This window comes from Chiloscyllium plagiosum, unplaced genomic scaffold (genome assembly GCF_037043375.1).
Source record: "Chiloscyllium plagiosum isolate Xiang-an unplaced genomic scaffold, Cpla_swu_hap1 HiC_scaffold_37, whole genome shotgun sequence".
Taxonomy (NCBI): Eukaryota; Metazoa; Chordata; class Chondrichthyes; order Orectolobiformes; family Hemiscylliidae; genus Chiloscyllium; species Chiloscyllium plagiosum.
The window spans coordinates 12,257,413-12,276,898 of NW_028270175.1; the positions used below are offsets into that span (position 1 = coordinate 12,257,413).

Sequence of the window (19,486 nt, forward strand, 5' to 3'; positions counted from 1 at the left end):
TTATTCAGTCATACAGATTCCCTCTGCTACCTACTTCAGCTCTACCCTTGTACAATCTGCTTTTCCATCACTGGGCTACGAAACATTACCTCCCTCTTCTCCTGCTGTTCAGGGAATGAGCCATTGTATCATCCGTGGCCTTGATTTCACTCTGAACCCTGGATCCTGCCACATATCTTCCCACGTTAGAGACAAAAAAAACTGCAGATGCTGGAATCAAAAGTAGACAGGCAGGAGCATGGAAGAACACAGCAAGCCAGGCAGCACCAGGAGGTGGAGAAGTCAATGTTTCAGGTGTAACAGTAACACCCGAAATGTCGAACTCTCCACCTCCTGATGCTGCCTGGCTTGCTGTGTTCTTCCAATCTCCTGCCTGTCTACATATATTCCCACAACAAGTTGCACTTATGTAACATTTATCAAGTGATAAAATGTGCCAAATCACTTCACAAGATCATTAGTGAGCAGGAATTGACGCTAAGCCACATAAGGAGATATGAAGGCAGGTAACCAAAAGCTTGATCAAAAAGTTAAAGTTTAAGGAGCATCTTAAATGTGGAGGGTTTGAAATACATTCTGCATAGAACATAACAGCACAGTACAGGCCCTTCAGCCCTCGATGTTGCGCCGACTTGTCATACCAATGTGAAGCCCATCTAACCTACACTATTCCATGTACGTCCATATGCTTGTCCAATGATGACTTAAAGTACTTAAAGTTGGTGCATCAACTACAATTGCAGGCAAAGCATTCCATACCCCTACTGCTCTCTGAGTAAAGAAACTACCTCTGACATCTGTCCTATATCTATCACCCCTCAATTTAAAGCTATGCCCCCTCGTGCTCGCCGTCACCATATTTGGAAAAAGGCTCTCCCTATCCACCCTATCTAACCCTCTGATTATCTTATATGTCACTATTAAGTCACCTCTCAGCCTTCTTCTCTCCAACGAAAACAGCCTCAAGTCCCTCAGCCTTTCCTCGTAAGACCTTCCCTCCATACGAGGCAACATCCAAGTAAATCTCCGCTGCACCCTTTCCAAAGCTTCCACATCCTTCTTATAATGCGGTGACCAGAACTGTACACAATACTCCAAGTGCAGCTGCACCAGAGTTTTGTACAGCTGTAGCATAACCTCATGGTTCCGGAACTCGATCCCTCTATTAATAAAGCTAAAACACTGTATGCCTTCTTCACAATCACCTGATGAAGGAGCGTCGCTTCAAAAGCTAGTGTGCTTCCAATTAAACCTGTTGGACTATAACCTGATGCTGTGTGATTTTTAACTTTGCCTTCTTAACAGCCCTGTCAACCTGGATGGCAACTTTCAAGGATCTGTGTACCTGGACACCGAGATCTCTCTGTTCATCTAACTACCAAGAATCTTACCATTAGCCCAGTACTTTGCATTCAGGTTACTCTGACCAAAGTGAATCACCTCACACTTGTCCACATTAAACTCCATTTGCCACCTCTCAGCCCAGCTCTGCAGCTTATCTACGTCTCTCTGCAACCTACAACATCCTTCGTCACTATCCACAACTCCACCGATCTTAGTGTCGTCTGCAAATTTACTAACCCACCCTTCTACACCCTCATCCAGGTCGTTTATAAAAATGGCGAACAGCAGTGGACCCAACACCGACCCTTGCAGTGTTAAAGATGGCTCAACTGACTTTATGAAAGCCAGTCACATACAGACCAGACATTAACACTGACCTGTGCTACATTAGTTGCTCTATATTATAGCAGTGGCAGTAAGCACTCTACATCAGCTTCTGTACATCTGACATATTGTTTGCTCCTTACTACTTTCCAACAATCCCTTCTAGAATTTGAGCAGGAGAGCCGATCGCACAGTGTCTGCTGCAAAAGTATGAGATGCTGATAGCATTCACTGTGACAGTATTAGATTAGATTCCCTACAGTGTGGAAACAGGCCATTTGGCCCAACAAGTCCACACTGGCCCTCCAGAAAGTAACCCAACCAGACCCATTCCCCTACCTACATTTACCCCTGACTAATGCACCTAACACTATGGGCAATTTAGCATGGCTAATTCACCTAACATGCACATCTTCGAACTGTATAGGAGGAAACCCACGCAGACACGGGGAGAATGTGCAAGCTCCACAAAGACAGTCGCCCAAGGGAATTGAACCCAGGTTTCTGGAGCTATGAGGGTGCAGTGCTAACCACTGAGCCACCATATAGGTGCACAAACAGAAAACCAGCACATTGAGCCAGTGATTACTGACTATTCTTCAGACTGAATGTTCATTTTCAGATGAGGGGAAGAGGTTTGATAGAAAAAAATAATTAAACTAAGAAAATTGAAGCCAATAAACAAAATGGAATAAATGTACACAGTAACATTAAAGAGCAGAAGAAAAATTTTGTTTAAACTTCAATCTCTAATTTATTCACCAAGATAAATGACCACTTTAATTATTATATGATCTGGTTTGTGACTGTTTCTCACAATATTCACACTCTACATCACAGTAGGCCACTGAATACAGTTGCAAACTTGACAGTAACTTCAAACACTGCATTACATCTTGTCGAAAAGTACTAAAAGGTTATCAAAGGCTAGGGCCATTTAAAGGTGCTACATGAATGCAAGTTGTTGTTGTACTGACTGAGCACCCTGTTTTTGTTTCTGTTGCCAGAGGATTTTTCCACGTAAACACACCCCAGGTGGCATTATTAATTTAACTAAGCAAAAACAACTGGCCCCATCACGGTGACCAAACGTGTGCTGGTGTTTACTGAGCACAGCTTTTAATTTGGCACTGATCTAAGTGAGTTCCCAAGGCTGTTGTTTTCAACCTAGATCAGTCTGTTTTCTCACACACTGTCTTGTTTATCTGAAATAGCCACCATCATCCAGAATTGTCTGCCCATCAGGGTCGATCACATTTTCTTTAGGTTCCTGAAGGGGCACTTAGCTTCCAAATGAAAGAGATCCTCTCTTTCTGTCCTGACAGAATTCCTTCTGGTAGTAACCTGGTCTTCAATCTGACTTCTCCATCTGCTGATCAAATCTATGCAGAATGTAGTAACGCTCATATTCAGTTCATGTGAGGTGGGGTGAACATGCCGGGATGCACAATAATGTTTCATCCAGAGGAAATCTGACCTCGTTCTGTCACAATGTGTGTTCACACTGTACAGTAAATGCAACTGCTGCCAAACTAAACATTTTTACCATTATACCAAGCAGTAGTAACCAATAAAGGCTAAGTTACAGTCTTTGCCCAGTGCAGCTCTAGAGTTCTAAACTCTTCAAAATGAGGACACCCTGCAAATATTATTATGTTCTTTGGGAATACCTTGCAAATATTAACATACTCCCCAGGACCCCTGTCATTATTAACACACTCCCATGGATTTCTGCTATGTCTAACACAAAGAACCTCACACAAAGGCTACTGCACACCCAGGAACCACCTGCAAAAGTGAACACACTCACATAGACCCCTTACAAATGTTGTCAGATTTCAAATGACTCCCTGTAAATACTACAACAGGCCCCAGAGCCCACTGCAAATGCTAAAACATTCTTTGGGATGCCATTAACATTATCACACTCTCCAGGGCACGTTGGCAATGTTAACATATTCCTTTGTATTAGTTTCCAAAAGACATTCATGGCTACCCAGCCATTGTATAAAACACTTGGTATCTGTGCAAATTCAGAGAAATAATCAACTGTACATCAATAGAAATAAAGACTTTAAATCTGTTGACAGATGGGCAGAAGGTAAAAACAATGACTGCAGATGCTGGAAACCAGATTCTGGATTAGTGGTGCTGGAAGAGCACAGCAGTTCAGGCAGCATCCGAGGAGCTTCGAAATCGACGTTTCGGGCAAAAGTCCTTCATCAGGAATAAAGACAGAGAGCCTGAAGCGTGGAGAGATAAGCTAGAGGAGGGTGGGGGTGGGGAGAAAGTAGCATCGAGTACAATGGGTGAGTGGGGGAGGGGATGAAGGTGATAGGTCAGGGAGGAGAGGGTGGAGTGGATAGGTGGAAAAGGAGATAGGCAGGTAGGACAAGTCCGGACAAGTCATGGGGACAGTGCTGAGCTGGAAGTTTGGAACTAGGGTGAGGTGGGGGAAGGGGAAATGAGGAAACTGTTGAAGTCCACATTGATGCCCTGGGGTTGAAGTGTTCCGAGGCGGAAGATGAGGCGTTCTTCCTCCAGCGTCTGGTGGTGAGGAAGCGGCGGTGAAGGAGGCCCAGGACCTCCATGTCCTCGGCAGAGTGGGAGGGGGAGTTGAAATATTGTGCCACGGGGCGGTGTGGTTGATTGGTGCGGGTATCCCGGAGATGTTCCCTAAAGCGCTCTGCTAGGAGGCGACCAGTCTCCCCAATGTAGAGGAGACCACATCGGGAGCAACGGATACAATAAATGATATTAGTGGATGTGCAGGTGAAACTTTGATGGATGTGGAAGGCTCCTTTAGGGCCTTGGATAGAGGTGAGGGAGGAGGTGTGGGTGCAGGTTTTACAGTTCCTGCGGTGGCAGGGGAAAGTGCCAGGATGGGAGGGTGGGTTGTAGGGGGGCGTGGACCTGACCAGGTAGTCACAGAGGGAACGGTCTTTGCGGAAGGCGGAAAGGGGTGGGGAAGGAAATATATCCCTGGTGGTGGAGTCTTTTTGGAGGTGGCGGAAATGTCGGCGGATGATTCGGTTTATGCGAAGGTTGGTAGGGTGGAAGGTGAGCACCAGGGGCGTTCTGTCCTTGTTACGGTTGGAGGGGTGGGGTCTGAGGGCGGAGGTGCGGGATGTGGACAAGATGCGTTGGAGGGCATCTTTAACCACGTTGGAAGGGAAATTGCAGTCTCTAAAGTAGGAGGCCATCTGCTGTGTTCTGTGGTGGAACTGGTCCTCCTGGGAGCAGATACGCCAGAGGCAGAGGAATTGGGAATACGGGATGGCATTTTGCAAGAGGTAGGGTGGGAAGAGGTGTAATCCGGGTAGCTGTGGGAGTCGGTGGGTTTGTAAAAAATGTCAGTGTCAAGTCGGTCGTCATTAATGGAGATGGAGAAGACCAGGCGGGGAGGGAGGTGTCAGAGATGGTCCAGGTAAATTTAAGGTCAGGGTGGAATGTGTTGGTGAAGTTGATGAATTGCTCAACCTCCTCGCGGGAACATGAGGTGGCACCAATGCAGTCATCAATGTAGCGGAGGAAGAGATGGGGAGTGGTGCCGGTGTAATTACGGAAGATCAACTGTTCTACGTAGCCAACAAAGAGACAGGCATAGCTGGGGCCCATATGTGTGCCCATGGTTACCCCTTTGGTCTGGAGGAAGTGGGAGGATACAAAGGAGAAATTGTTAAGGGTGAGGACCAGTTCGGCCAAACGAATGAAAGTGTTGGTGGAAGGGTACTGTTGGGGACGTCTGGAGAGGGAAAAACGGAGGGCTTGGAGGCCTTGTCATGGCGGATGGAGGTGTAGAGGGATTGGATATCCATGGTGAAGATGAGGCATTGGGGGCCGGGGAAACAGAAGTCTTGGAGGAGGTGGAGGGCGTGGGTGGTGTCTCAAACATATGTGGGGAGTTCCTGGACTAGGAGGGATAGGACAGTGTTGAGGTAGATAGAGATGAGTTCAGTGGGGCAGGAGCATGCTGAGACAATGGGTCGGCCAGGGTGGTCAGGCTTGTGGATCTTGGGAAGGAGGTAGAACCGGGCAGCGCGGGGTTCCAGGACTATGAGGTTGGAAGCTGTGGGTGGGAGATCTCCTGAGGTGATGAGGTTCTGCATGGTCTGGGAGATGATAGTTTGGTGATGGAGGGTGGGGTCATGGTCAAGGGGGCGGTAGGAAGAGGTGTCCTCGAGTTGGTGTTTGGCTTCAGTGGTGTAGAGGTCAGTGCGCCAGACTACCACTGCACCCCCTTTATCTGCTGGCTTGATGGTGAGGTTGGGATTGCAGCAGAGGGATTGGAGGGCTACGTGTTGTGAGGGTGAGAGGTTGGAGTGGGGGAGGGGGGTAGACAGGTTGAGGCGGTTAATGTCCCGGCGGCAGTTGGAAATGAAGAGGTCGAGGGCAGGTAATAGGCCAGCGCGGGGTGTCCAGGTGGATGCAGTGTGTTGGAGATGGGCGAAGGGGTCCTCGGAAGGTGGGCGGCAATCCTGATTGTGAAAGTAAGCTTGGAGGTGGAGGTGACGGAAGAATTGTTCAACGTCACGGCGTGTATTAAATTTGGACTGTGGGAGGATTCTGGAGCACTCAGAGGAAACCCACGCAGACACGGGGAGAATATGCAAATTCTACACAGACAGTTGCCTGAGGCTGGAATTGAATCCGGGTCCCTGGCACTGTGAGACAGCAGTGCTAACCACTGAGCCACCATGCCACCCCTGTCCATTGTTTTTGTCTGTTCTTTTAAAAAGCTGCCCACTTCATTCCAATGTCTACTCTATCCATACAACAAGGCAAATTCCTCATTTTTCAAGCACTTCTTCAATCTCCTTTTGAAAGTTGCACTTGATTCTTCTTTCAGTTGGTACATTGGAGATTACAATAACCCATTGTCTTTAAAATAATCTAATTTACCCCCAGCCTCTATTGGATTATTTATTGGTTATCTGAAATATATGCCCTTGGGGTACTGATCCACCTGTCAGGGGAGGTGGAATGGGTCTGGGTGGGTTACTTTTTGGAGGGTCAGTGTGGATTTGTTGGGCCGAAGGGCCTGTTTCCACACTGTTGAGATTTTATAATTCTATGATTCAGTGAAATCACTTAGTCACCATCAAATCCTGCCATATTAAAACTCCCCTCAATTTCCTCTGTTCCAAAAATACCAGCTCCTCTCATCTCTCCACATCACTGAAGTCACTCATTCCCTGTGCTTTTCTGGTGAAGAATCATTTCCTTCATCTTCTAGGCCTTCACTCTTCCTAATGTGTAACACTCAGAACTGGACACAATACTTCAGCTGAGGCCAAACCAGTCACTTACATTTTGTGTACCTTAATAAAGAGAAACTGAAGTATCAGTACAGATCCCTGGGAACATTGCATTTCATTCCACAATCCAAATCATTTATCCTTACTCTGTCTCCTATGCTACAACCAGTTAGAATCCAAATCAAATAGACTGCTTTCATTCCCTTCATCTCCATCACCCTGTCTTTCAAATAGTTGGTATATCCATTCCCCATGTTTCCAAGTCCACTTCTAAAAGTGGGCGGCACGGTGGCACAGTGGTTAGCACTGCTGCCTCGCAGCGCCAGAAACCCGGGTTCAATTCCCGACTCAGGCGACTGACTGTGTGGAGTTTGCACGTTCTCCCCGTGTCTGCGTGGGTTTCCTCCGGGTGCTCCGGTTTCCTCCCACAGTCACAAAGATGTGCAGGTTAGGTGAATTGGCCATACTAAATTGCCCGTAGTGTTAGGTAAGGGGTAAATGTAGGGGTATGGGTGGGTTTCGCTTCGGCGGGTCGGTGTGGACTTGTTGGGCCGAAGGGCCTGTTTCCACACTGTAATCTAATCTAATCTAATCTAAAAGTCTCAATTCAAAATTTGGAGCCCAGGCCTGGAATTATTCTTAATCAAAACCACAAAAATGTCAAAAAGTAATTCATCACTAATTTATGCAACCCTAAAATAAATTAATTTACTTTAGAATTCAAAACCGCTGGTAGGAACTGCAGTCCTCAATGAGACTCATTGGTAACAGTTTCAAATTGAGATTGGAATGTCCTACATAATCACATTCAATCCTATTTACTGTGTGTCTTTACTAATTGATACCCTTTGATCATATACTCTGTTCCCATATGCACTACCTCACATTTATCTGCATGAAAATCCATCTGGTGTTCCTTGTGTTAACTTGCTGATCAGCCTGAGTGCTGTTACCATTTTTCATGGGTAACAATTCCTGGGATGTGCTGAAAAAGTCCTGGGCCATTAAAGCACAAAATGTCTCCCAATAAGGTAAAATAGTGGAAAATAAAATGAAACCTTGTACTCGCATCTGGTATGAAAGATCAAGATTTTTCCTTATATTTCTAAGACTGAAATAAAGTTTACTATTTGATAAATGAGCAGTAGCTTTAATATCTGAAGATCTTGCACTGTTTGAATAATCTTTAAATTTTGATTTTACGTTAATCTCTTATGTGATACTTCCTAAACAGCACAATGGGGTTTCAGATACATTTTGCATTGATGCATGAGGATGGGTGCAGAATATATTTTGAGGAAGTTAAATGCCATTAATTTAAAACTGGTGGACAATGCATTCAAGCTCACCTTAATGTTTGTAATTTGTAAAGTTTAAATTCAAAACACCGACTCAATGAAATGTTACACTCTGCACAGCAATCCAATCCACACTAGCTATGCCAAGCAAGTTTCATCAAATAAACTCTCAGCAGATAGTCCTATAGTCCACTAATGTTCATTTGTTTCTATTCTTTTATGGGTTGTAGGTATCAGTGGAAAGACCATTTGTTGACATGTTGAATTGCCCTTGAACAGAGTGTCCTCCCCCATGTCAGGGGGCAGTTAAGAGTCAAGCACATTGTTGTGGGTCTCGAGTCACATGTAGGTTATACCAGGTAGGGATGACAGTTTCCTTCCCCAAAAGACATTAGTGAGCCATGGTTATCATCACCTAGTTAAGATTTTATACGCTGATCGCAAAGTATATATATTTTATAAGAATATATAGTGTGTTATGATGTAAGAACAGATCATACCTCTCAAATATCTTGGTGCATTTATCCCAATAATAATATTCAATGAAAAACCAAATAAATTCTGGATACTTGGAAATCTGTGACAACCCAAACAAAAAGTGCTTAATTCTGAAGAAAGGGAACTGGACCCCCAAAATGTTAGTTCTGCTTTCTCTCCACAGATGCTCCCAGACCTGCAGAGCTTCTCCAGAAATTTGTTTTTGTTTCAGGTTTCCAGTATCTGCAGCACTTTGTTTTATATAATAATTGCTAAGGACGGCTAAATTTTGGTAAAACCCAGTGATCAATCGCTGGTACAAAGGACATTGGAACATCATTTTCTGGAAGGTTTGTGGAGCTAGTTGTGTAAAGGTATGGTCACCACAGTCCCAGAGGACTATGGGTGATCTCTCATTTAGAGACAACCAGTGGTGAGTTGAACCTGAGGGTCACCGTGCCTCAGGTGAGGTGAGAAGGCAGGATCTTTGTGCTAACCTCAGCTGGTACAGGAATTGGGCTGCCAATATCATTCTGCATCGCAATTTCCCAAATGAGCTAACCAATCCCCTGTATCCAGCATACAACTGAGGCAGCAACATTTTTAGTAAGGAAATTTGTATGCAACTGACTTCTGATGGTTTGCAAAGCACCCACACCTCCCCCTTCACCTCCATCCAAGGCCCCAAAAGATCCTTCCACATCCAACAGAAATCTACCTGTACCTCTACAAATGTCACCTACTGTATCTGTTGCACCCAATGTGGTGTCCTCTACATTGGAGAGACGGGACACCAAGATCGTTTCAGAGAGCATCTCTCAGACACCCGCAACAACCAACCCCACCGCCCCATTGCTGAACACTTTAACTGTCCCTCCCACTCGACCAAAAACATACAGGTGCTTGGTCTCCTCCATCGCCAAACCCTAATCACTCAACATCAGGAGGAAGAATGCCACATCTTCCACCTTGGGACATTGCAACTACATGGGATTAATGTGGATTTCACCAGTTTCCCCATTTCTCCTCCCCCTACCTTATCCCAGTTTCAACCTTCCAACTCGGCACTGTCCTTTTGACCTGTCCATCATCCTTCCCATCTATCTGTTCCCCCCTCCTCTCCCACCTATCACCTTCTCCCCAACCTTCGTCTACCCCATCGCGTTCTCAGCTATCTCCTCCCCAGGCCCACCCCCCTCCCATTTCTCTCTCAGCCTCCCCTTGGCCCACAAGCCTCATTCCTGATGAAGGGCTTATGCCCGAAACGTTGATTCTCCTGCTCCTCGAATGCTGCCTGACCTGCTGTGCTTTTCCAGCACCACACTCTCAACTCTGATGGTTTTCACTGAAATAGTACTGCCTTTACAATCCTGGAGTTCTGGAAGCTGCAACCTCTTCTGATGTTGTGTAATCAAGATGTGCAATACACCTCAGCACCAACAGCATAAGCCAACCTAGGTCTACAAGTTCTAAAGGCCTATTTAGATGGAATGGTCTTCAGAATGAGAAAACCATTGATCCACATCATAACAGAAGTGGAAGGGGAGTGTAGATGTAAGTGACTCTGACAGTGAGGCACCAGAGCAAAAGTCAACAATCCATTGGTTATTGTTCCCATTGGTGGCATTGTTTGAATTCATGCATTAACCAAATAAGTTCAGCAGTAAATCCCTGACAGTAAGTTTGGCACAGAATGGTTTAAATTTCAGCAGAATTCTGCAAAACTGCAATTCTGGGCCACATCTCGTCAGAGATAATAACATGGATCTAGTACAGAGAAGCAACAAAACTATCCAAAATAATAAAGGCCTCAATCTGCTTCAGTTGCCAATCAGATTAGCCTAGAGGCTTGCTGTCAATAAAATGACCAACTTGGATCCAGAATGAAACCAGTGAATGGCATTTGGCAGTTAAAGAAAGTAGGCAGAGCTGAAAGTCGGCCCAGATTATTCTGAATGGATTTTGTACAGTTCTGGACCAAGCTCAAATGTGACTTGTAAGTGTGTACGGTAATTTGACAAAATTATACACAAGACCTGGCTTGAGGTTACAGCCGGGAGGCGAAAGAGAGGACTGCAGATGCTGGAGATCAGAGTCAAAACGTGTGGCGCTGGAAAAGCACAGGCAGCCAGGCAGCATCCGAGGCGCAGGAGAGTCGACATTTCGAGCATAACTTCTTCATCAGGAACGAAGGTGCCAAACTTACTGTCAGGGATTTACTGCGGAGCTTACCTGGTTAATGCAAACAATGCCACCAATAGGAGTAATAATCAATGAATTATTGGTTTTTGCCAATGCAGGCAAAAAAAAAGTATCTAAACTTAAGAGATCCAACTCTGCCAGTCTTGTTCATGAGATGTTGTGAGCAGGGATAACCAGAGAGCAGAAGACGAGAATCCCCTTGTATCTAACTTCCACAGAAGAGCCTTCAGAACTGCACTTGGTTTGATTCATTCCTAAATGAGTAGGACCAATGATGTTGCTCTGGCAGAGAGTCAACATGGGCTGAACAAGCAGAGTGGACTCATCTTTGCCATATTCATTCTCTGATTCAATTCAATTCAATGAGAAATGGTAACACTGAATATTGAAATGCCTGCAGAAAGTTTTGGCTTTTCACCAAGTTTTCAATCAAGTATGAAGTTGAGCACTGCCAACTAACAGTAACCAATTCACATACGATCCATATTTCTTCGAATTGATATTTTCATGTGCACAAACAAAATGCAAAGGTTCTTGAAATGAAGGAAACTTGAAGTTACCTTTGGTAAGTTAAGAACAAGGTTTGAGAGAGAGAGAGAAGAGCTTATGAAAAGGTCTCGGGAATGGAAAATTGCATTCATAATGCAAAACAGAGACCAAAGAACAATTCCAAATATAAGTATAGGAACAGTATACTCATATACGAATTTACAAACTTGTATACGAGTATATGAGGAATTCAATCCTCGAGCCAGTTCACCGAGTGTGGACTTCTGTTCCAATCACTCTAAAAAAGCAATTGGGAAAAACTTAACAGCTAGGAGAGGGAAGTTATCCCATCTGGATACAAACTAGGTCATTCTTTGAGTCAATGGATTAGAGAGCACAGAAGATTGTCATGTACCCCATTGTATTTGTGCCTTTTGAAAGCACTATCCAATTATCCCACTCACCCACTCTTTCCCCATTATTCTACAATTTGCCCTTCATGGATATATTCAATTCCCTTTTGAAAAATGCTACTGAATCTGTTTCCCATATCCTTTCTGGCAGAGTATTCTAATATGTTGCCTGGTCTCAGGCAGAAGGTAAACCTTCTTCACGCAGAGATCTACAAAACCATGGTAATTCCTTCCAGGGTTACAGGTGTAGAAAGAAACTGTAACAAGGTTCAAGATTAGATTGAATGGGTGGATGAAGTGGTTGAAGGAGATAAGGGAAAAGATAGGGAGTTAATGTGATTAGAACTATTTCTTGGGATGGTGGGTAAACACTGACACAAAGTTATTGGGCCAAATGGCCTGTTTTTACATTGTAACCTCCATGTATTTAACTGCATACTTAGCATCAAGACTTATTTGATATTTTTGTAACTTTGCTTGGCATAACAGTGAGAAATTTCACTTCAATCATACTAGCCCTCTTTACTAAGCTTTTCATTCTCTCAGATTTTTCTTTATTCAGCTATGATTTGGTGCATAAAATTTGATGAAATTATAGCTTCAGAAATCTTGAAGTTGATCAAAAAACACAGCGAAGAGGGCACAAGTGATTTAGATACAGGGGAGCAGGGTTTATTTTAAAAACTCACTCGACGTTTCTGCTCTTCCTCTTCCTGGATCTTGACCTGCAGTTTCCGTGCCATCACCTGCCTCTTCCACTCTGGGATCGGGGTTCCCTGCTCATCGTGAGTTGGTATGAGAGACTCAACATCCACCGCCTGTGACGTTGCCATGCCATTTACAGCTGGTTCAGTTGGACTGCCAAACTGGCGCTTTGCATATTCAGGCTGTCATGGAGCAAATAAAGTAAAGAAACATTTGAAGAAGTGTTGATTTGCTCACATTTCAGGTCTGCACTGTCAATATAAAATCCTTCATCTCCGATATACTGAGTACTTACTATTGCCCCAGAACTTGCAAAGACCACAGTACATCCTTTACTCTGCGAGGTTGGCTTCAGATTTTTCCCAGCTTTGATCTCAGCCAGTAACTCAGAGTTATCACTTGTAGGGGACATCATGTTGAAAGATTTTGTACCTGTGCAAAGCAGATGTGAGAAATTAGGGATCAATGGAAGACACTTGGTGAGCAATTTTACCAATAAACCTCTTCATGACAGCTTCAATCTGTTCAGCTCCTGCTGATTAGGAGACCTGCAAGTTTGGAAGGACTGTTATTTTTAACTCTTATTTCTCAATTTTTCTAAATTATTGCTGGACTTTTTATTTCTTATTTTTCTAATAATTTTCCCTAAGATTTTGTACTTAAGAATCTATACCTAGGTACCTAAGATAGTACTGTAAGTGATGACTTGTAAACTTTTCACTGCAGTCATGTTAGGACATGTGACAAAGCTAATTCAAATTCAATTCAACTTCATGTGGAAAGTGTGGGAATCTCTGAGTTCCATGTGTGTAAATTTTATATTTTAGAATGAAATTTATCAAGATTGCAATAATTGGACTAGGAATCTTGGAATTTAGAAAATTCCAGGCACTTGAAAGAATGGGCAAATGGGCTTCATCATTGCGTTTCATCATTTCAAGTATCTTTTGATAGATAGGACCTTGTCTACAGGCTTCTGAACCCTGCCATCAGGCTCAAAAGGGTGATCAGAGGCCTGCACTATGTGCAAAACACTAATCTTAATCAGTAATGCTGGAAGGATAATAGGAGGTTCCTCCAGATTGAGAGACACAGTGAGAGACATTTTCTTACAAACCAAAGAAATTGGACCATTTGGCCCTTGAGCCTGCCCTGCCATTCAATAAGATCACGGCCAATGGGTTCGCCTTTCAAATTCCACATTAGATTATTTGCCTCATCAGAAACTATCTACTTCCACCTTAAAATATTCAATAACCATCTCCATTGCTTTCTGATTCAGAGGGATCCAAAGTCGCACAAAAAAAAATCTCTTCATTGCTGGCCAACAAAGGTACTCCCAAATTTTGAAACAGTACTCCTTAGTCTTGGACACACCTAAAAAGGAATCATCCTTTCCACATTCACCTTGCCACAATCTTTCTGGACTTACTTCACTTCAATCAAAGTAAATTCTGAGTAAATCAGAGCGATTACCCCAAGGTGGTGACAACCACCTATCCTTTGTTTTAATGTTTAAATTGAAAAACAGCCTCATTCACTGGCCCGCCATTGTCAAGGGGGCTTCTAAACCTGCCTGGAGGGTTGAGCTCCCATTAAAACAACTGGTGCCAATTCTGGGGACCTAACAAAGGACTGAAAATTCCAGTCGATGTTCAATAGGCTTTCACAAACCAATAACTGATCAAATCTGGTATCCAATGCTTGCGGATGGCTAGCCCTGCCATTACCCTCCCACTCCCTTCATACCACTGGGAAAATGGCCAGGGGCTGGATGGAACTGGGAAGTGACTTTTGTGCCCAACTCCTAAGTGTCCCCAACTGGGGCTTTAATAAAACCTCTTTATATTCTTTAAGTCAACTATAGAGTAACACCCCCAATGTCATCTGTGAAAACTAATTTAATGTAATATTAACTGACATTAAAACACCAAGTAACATAGAAACATAGAAATAGGAGCAGGGTGGGCCATTCAGCCATTTGAGCCTGCTCCACCATTCAATAGGATCATGGCTGATCGTCCAACTCAGTCCCTATTTAATCACTATCTTCATGAATTTTGTACCTAGGCTTCCTAATTCAAAATTAAATATCTAGCTTACTTCCATCTTATTATTCATTATGTTGTACACCACTATCATACTTCCCCAGAGTCCTCTTTATTCAAAATAAGTTCAATTTTTATTTAGTTTTATTTTTCTTGGAACCAGAGGAAGTGTAGAAGTCTAGAAAGACAAGAAAGAAATAAAATTCTGTGTCATTAATGTGTGAGTTTATTTAAATTGTGACATCAATGAGTGTGTAAGAGCTCCAATTTGAAGATTTATTTCCAAAGGAGCTGTTGGGAAGAGTCACAGCATTTTCACAGCTTTACACCCAGGGACTTAACATTCTAAATCCTAATGGAAACTGGTTCAATCCTTAAGAGATTTATGTTAATCAGTGTCACATCATGAATAGACAGTGACAAGCAGATTCAACCACTGATAGTTTGGTCTGTTAACTTTAGACTTGGCAGCAAGTATGCAAAATTATAAAACCATTATGTAAAATCCTACTTCATTCACTATATTCATATGCAACTTCACTTCAATAATGAAGGTGCTAATCTATTTAAAGTAGACAGCAATTGCTAAAATGAGAATTTCATACAAGCATATTTGTGTGCCTGTTCCAAACTCCCCACAATGTTATTCAATCCATTGATTATTTTCTATAAGTCATTAAATGTAAATTTGAAGAACAAATTGCAAGCAAAATAGCATACCCCAGCAAAGGCCTTGTTTCAAAACTTCAATCCAATTTAATCAAAGCTTGTAATCATAACAATTAAATAAAGTCTTGTGGCAAAGAGAAGAACACTTAAACAATTAATTCCTACAAGGTTGCCCTTTGGGAGAAAGCTGGATTTGAGACAAGAAGTGCTTTCATCTGAGCAACATGACAGAAGTTGAGAAATGGTTTGAAGAATATTTTTAATATCCTGTCTCCAGACGTTAGTGATATCACATCAGCTGAGATTGAACGCAGCAGCATATTGAAACTAGGTGCAAGTAGTTTCTTGCTGAGGCAATGCAAATTGCTGTCATTGGTGTAAAAAATTAATACATATCTAATATCTTGTTGTGAGATTGTGTTTTCAACTGTCAAGTTTGTATCCAAACAGTCAAATTTTTCCAGACTGACTCCATTCTAAGTACTTAAGAATGTAAAGTAGATGCAGTAGAACTAAGCTTCTTGCACAATAATTTATCCGCCAAGCCTCAGTGAAACAGGTGGAGTTTTATTGTCCAATGTATTGACAGTCAGTACTAATTGGAAGAACCATTGGGTGGCTGACACCCTGGAGAAACACTAAGCTGCTGTGCAAACTGATGTGTTCACCAGAAAGGTGCATACAAACAGGGTATTTCATAAGGAAAACAAAGGTAACTTCTAAAACTGTTTACCGTTTTGCCCATCTAGATTCAGGGTCCTTACATTTTTAGCAATGCTTTATAACAAGCAAGGTAGGATTTAGTAATTCTTTCACACCTCCTCCCACCATCAATTAGCCCATTTAGCAGGCTGTCCCTCTGTGTATAACTGTGGATGCACAATGATCAAGCTGTAAGTCTAATAGGACTAGTCATGGAAATGCAGGCAGGATATCCCCAGTGTCCAGGGAATATTGAACCAGAGGTCATGGTTTAAGGATACAAGTTGGGACATTTAGGACTAAGATCTGGAGAAATTTCTTCACCCAGACAGTGGTGAGCCTGTGGAATTCTCTGCCACAGAAAGCAGCTGAGATCAAACAATTTAATGTTTTCAAGAACGAGACAGATACAGTTCTTGCGGCTAAAGGGTATGGGGAGAAAATAGGAACAGGGAACGGAGTCCGATGATTGACCATGATCGTTGAATGTGGAGCAGGCTTGAAGGGCAGAATGGCCTACTTCTGCTCCCATTTTCTATGATATCTCAGATTTGGGTAAAGATAATAGATACCACACAGAACAAATGTAAAGAAATACTTAAGAGAAAATAAGTGTCTTTGAGCATATGGTTCCAAAGGGTATCCACCAATGGAGTTTCTCCTTGTGACCATTCTGGCTCTGTTGCTGACTAATTAATGAAAGATAGATCTATACAATAAACTGTCAATCGTCATTGTTTCACGCGACTACAAGAATGGCAAAAGGTGAATTAAATGGGCTTTGGTCTTTTATCTAGTAATTGTCATGAGCACATCCATGAGTTTGGTGTGGCCCTTACTCTGCAATTGTGGATGAATGATATATGTTTGAGTTAGTTTGGCTCATTAACAAGACTTCCTCATGAAGCATGATCATGTGGGTGAAGGCAGAACTGTTCAGTTCCCCAGCTAGAGTCAGGTGAAATGAGTTGACATTTCAAGAAAGGAAAACCTAAAAATAAACATATAGCCTTGCATGGTGCTTCAATGCGTACACAGACACAGAACTGCTCTTGTCTTGGTCATACGGCATTGATCAGCTCGCAGAATTCAATGGACAACAAACTACCAGTTTTGGCCAAGGGGAAGCAATCTCATTCGTGAATCAAAAGGCCATGGGTTGCACTCTTGGAGATGCTGTTGCTCACACAATACTGGGGCTCCATCTACAGCTAGGCATACAAGCTCTGTGGCGCTCTTCAAAGAAGAGTGGGACATTTAGCCCTAATGTTCTGGACAACCGAAGAAAAGATCATCAGGTCATTTAGTTCAATGTTAGCTGTTTGTGAATCTTACCGCATGCAAATTTGTTATAAAATCTTTAGGACATCGGGTCATAGGGTCATATAGCACGGAATCAGATACTTCAGTCCAACCAGTCCATGCCAAACATAATTCCAAACTAAACTCGTCCCATCTGCCTGTTCCTGGCTCTTATACCTCCAAACCATCACTATTCATGAACCTATCTAAATGTCTTTTAAACACTTTAACCGTGCCTACATCCACCACTTCCTCAGGAAATTCATTCCACATGCAAACCACCCTCTGTTGAAAAAAGTTGCCCCTCGTGTCCTTTCTTTAAATCTCCCTCCTCTCACCTTAAAAACATTCCTCCTAATCTTGAAATCCCCCATCTTGAGGTTTAAAAGATGCATTAAAAATGCAATGTTTTTCTTGTGTTGTTACCAATATCAAACCCCCCCCCCCCCCCCCCCCACCACCCCAACAATAGAATAAGGCCATTGGGTACAATAAAATACTGTCAGGATATTCTATTATAGGTTTAACTCCTGCACATTTAACAGCCTGCTGTTAGTACACAACTAAATAATTAATACTTTAACTACTTTCAAATGGGACATTCAGAGCAACATGGTACCTACCTTAATCTCACAAGACATTATATTAGTCATACAGATCAGATCTCATTTATTATTAACTGCCCAAATGATTGAAAACAACATTATCTACTTTAGCATTATTTCAGAAGCTTTTACAACAGATGTCCAACTATTCAAAGTAGCTCTAAGCTACAGATAATCACAAATAACAAGAGGCACAATCCACAAAGACAATATTCAGTGAACACAAATAAATTATTTATTGACAGAATTGGAAATGCAGTCTTTAGGAGGTGGTGAGTTAAGTACAAATCTCATCGTGACAAAGTACAGCTTATGAGCATTGAATATTGTTCGATGCCATAAATATTGTAAAAGATTTTTTTTTGCTTCTTTTCCTTCTAATTTCCCCTTTATCAGCCTCACAAAATAATTAACTCTCAAGAGTATATATCATGAAGCTCTATGCTAGTTTTCCAAGCAACCATTGTACAAGAGTCTAGATTAGAGTGGTGCTGGAAAAGCACAGCTGGTCAGGCAGCATCCGAGGAGCAGGAAAATCAACATTTCGGGCAAAAGCCCTTCAACAGGACTGAAGGCAGAGAGCCTCCAGGGTGGAGAGATAAATGGGAGGGGGGTGGAGCTGGGGAGAAGGTAGCAAAGTGTACCATAGTTGGATGGGGGTGGGGATGAAGGTGATGGGTCAGAGAGGAGAGTGGGGGAAGTTAGCAAAAAGCATCCATGGAGAGAGAGAGAGCTAACATTTCGAATCTAGATGACTCTTCATCAGGGCATCTAGACTTGAAATGTTACTTGCTCTCTCTCCATGGATGTTGCCCGACCCACTGTGATTTCCAGCATTTTGTTTTCAGTTGGGTCAAAGAGGTAGGTTTTAAGGAGTGTCTTAAAAGAAGAATAGAATAGGTTTTAGGTACAGCTGTCAATGACAGAGGCACAGAATAGCAGAGGAGTGCAGATATCTCAGATGACTGTGGGGTTGGAGGAAATTACAGAGAAAGGGAACTGGCAGAGTCAAACAAGTGTTTGAAAACAAGAATGGGAATTTTATAACTGAGACATAACCAACTGAAAGCCAAACCAGTTCATTGAGCACAGAGATCTAGTGGCTCTATCACTGGATAGGAACATGGGTATTTTTCAGAAGAGATAAAATACAACTTCTATTCAGTATGAGTTGAATCCTGTTAGATGTAGAGTAAGTGGAATTCATATGAGGAAAAAATTAAGATCAACTTCGTGGGCGGCACGGTGGCACAGTGGTTAGCACTGCTGCCTCACAGCGCCTGAGACCCGGGTTCAATTCCTGCCTCAGGCGACTGACTGTGTGGAGTTTGCACGTTCTCCCCGTGTCTGCGTGGGTTTCCTCCGGGTGCTCCGGTTTCCTCCCACAGTCCAAAAAGATGTGCAGGGTCAGGTGAATTGGCCATGCTAAATTGCCCGTAGTGTTAGGTTAGGGGTATGGGTGGGTTTCGCTTCGGCGGGTCGGTGTGGACTTGTTGGGCCGAAGGGCCTGTATCCACACTGTAATGTAATCTAATCTAAAAAAAACTGTTTTATACCTCGATGAGATAATCTGTCAACACTCATTAAATAATCAAATCATAGAATCAACAGCATGTCATTCAGCCCATCAAGTCCACACTGATGCTCCAA

The 19,486-nt window shown here is 42.9% G+C and overlaps 1 protein-coding gene across 4 annotated transcripts in view; it reads right to left on the reverse strand.

The window, feature by feature from the left end:
* espn (espin) overlaps positions 1-19,486 on the reverse strand; it is a 167,979-nt gene that overhangs the window by 26,365 nt on the left and 122,128 nt on the right. For all 4 annotated transcript variants that reach the window (XM_087980336.1, XM_043676084.2, XM_043676086.2 and 1 more), the window contains 2 exons: positions 12,806-12,942; positions 12,495-12,692 (listed from right to left, as the gene is read on the reverse strand). In XM_087980336.1, the coding sequence (XP_087836462.1) occupies positions 12,495-12,692; positions 12,806-12,942 (335 nt within the window). The remainder of the gene's footprint in view (positions 1-12,494; positions 12,693-12,805; positions 12,943-19,486) is intronic.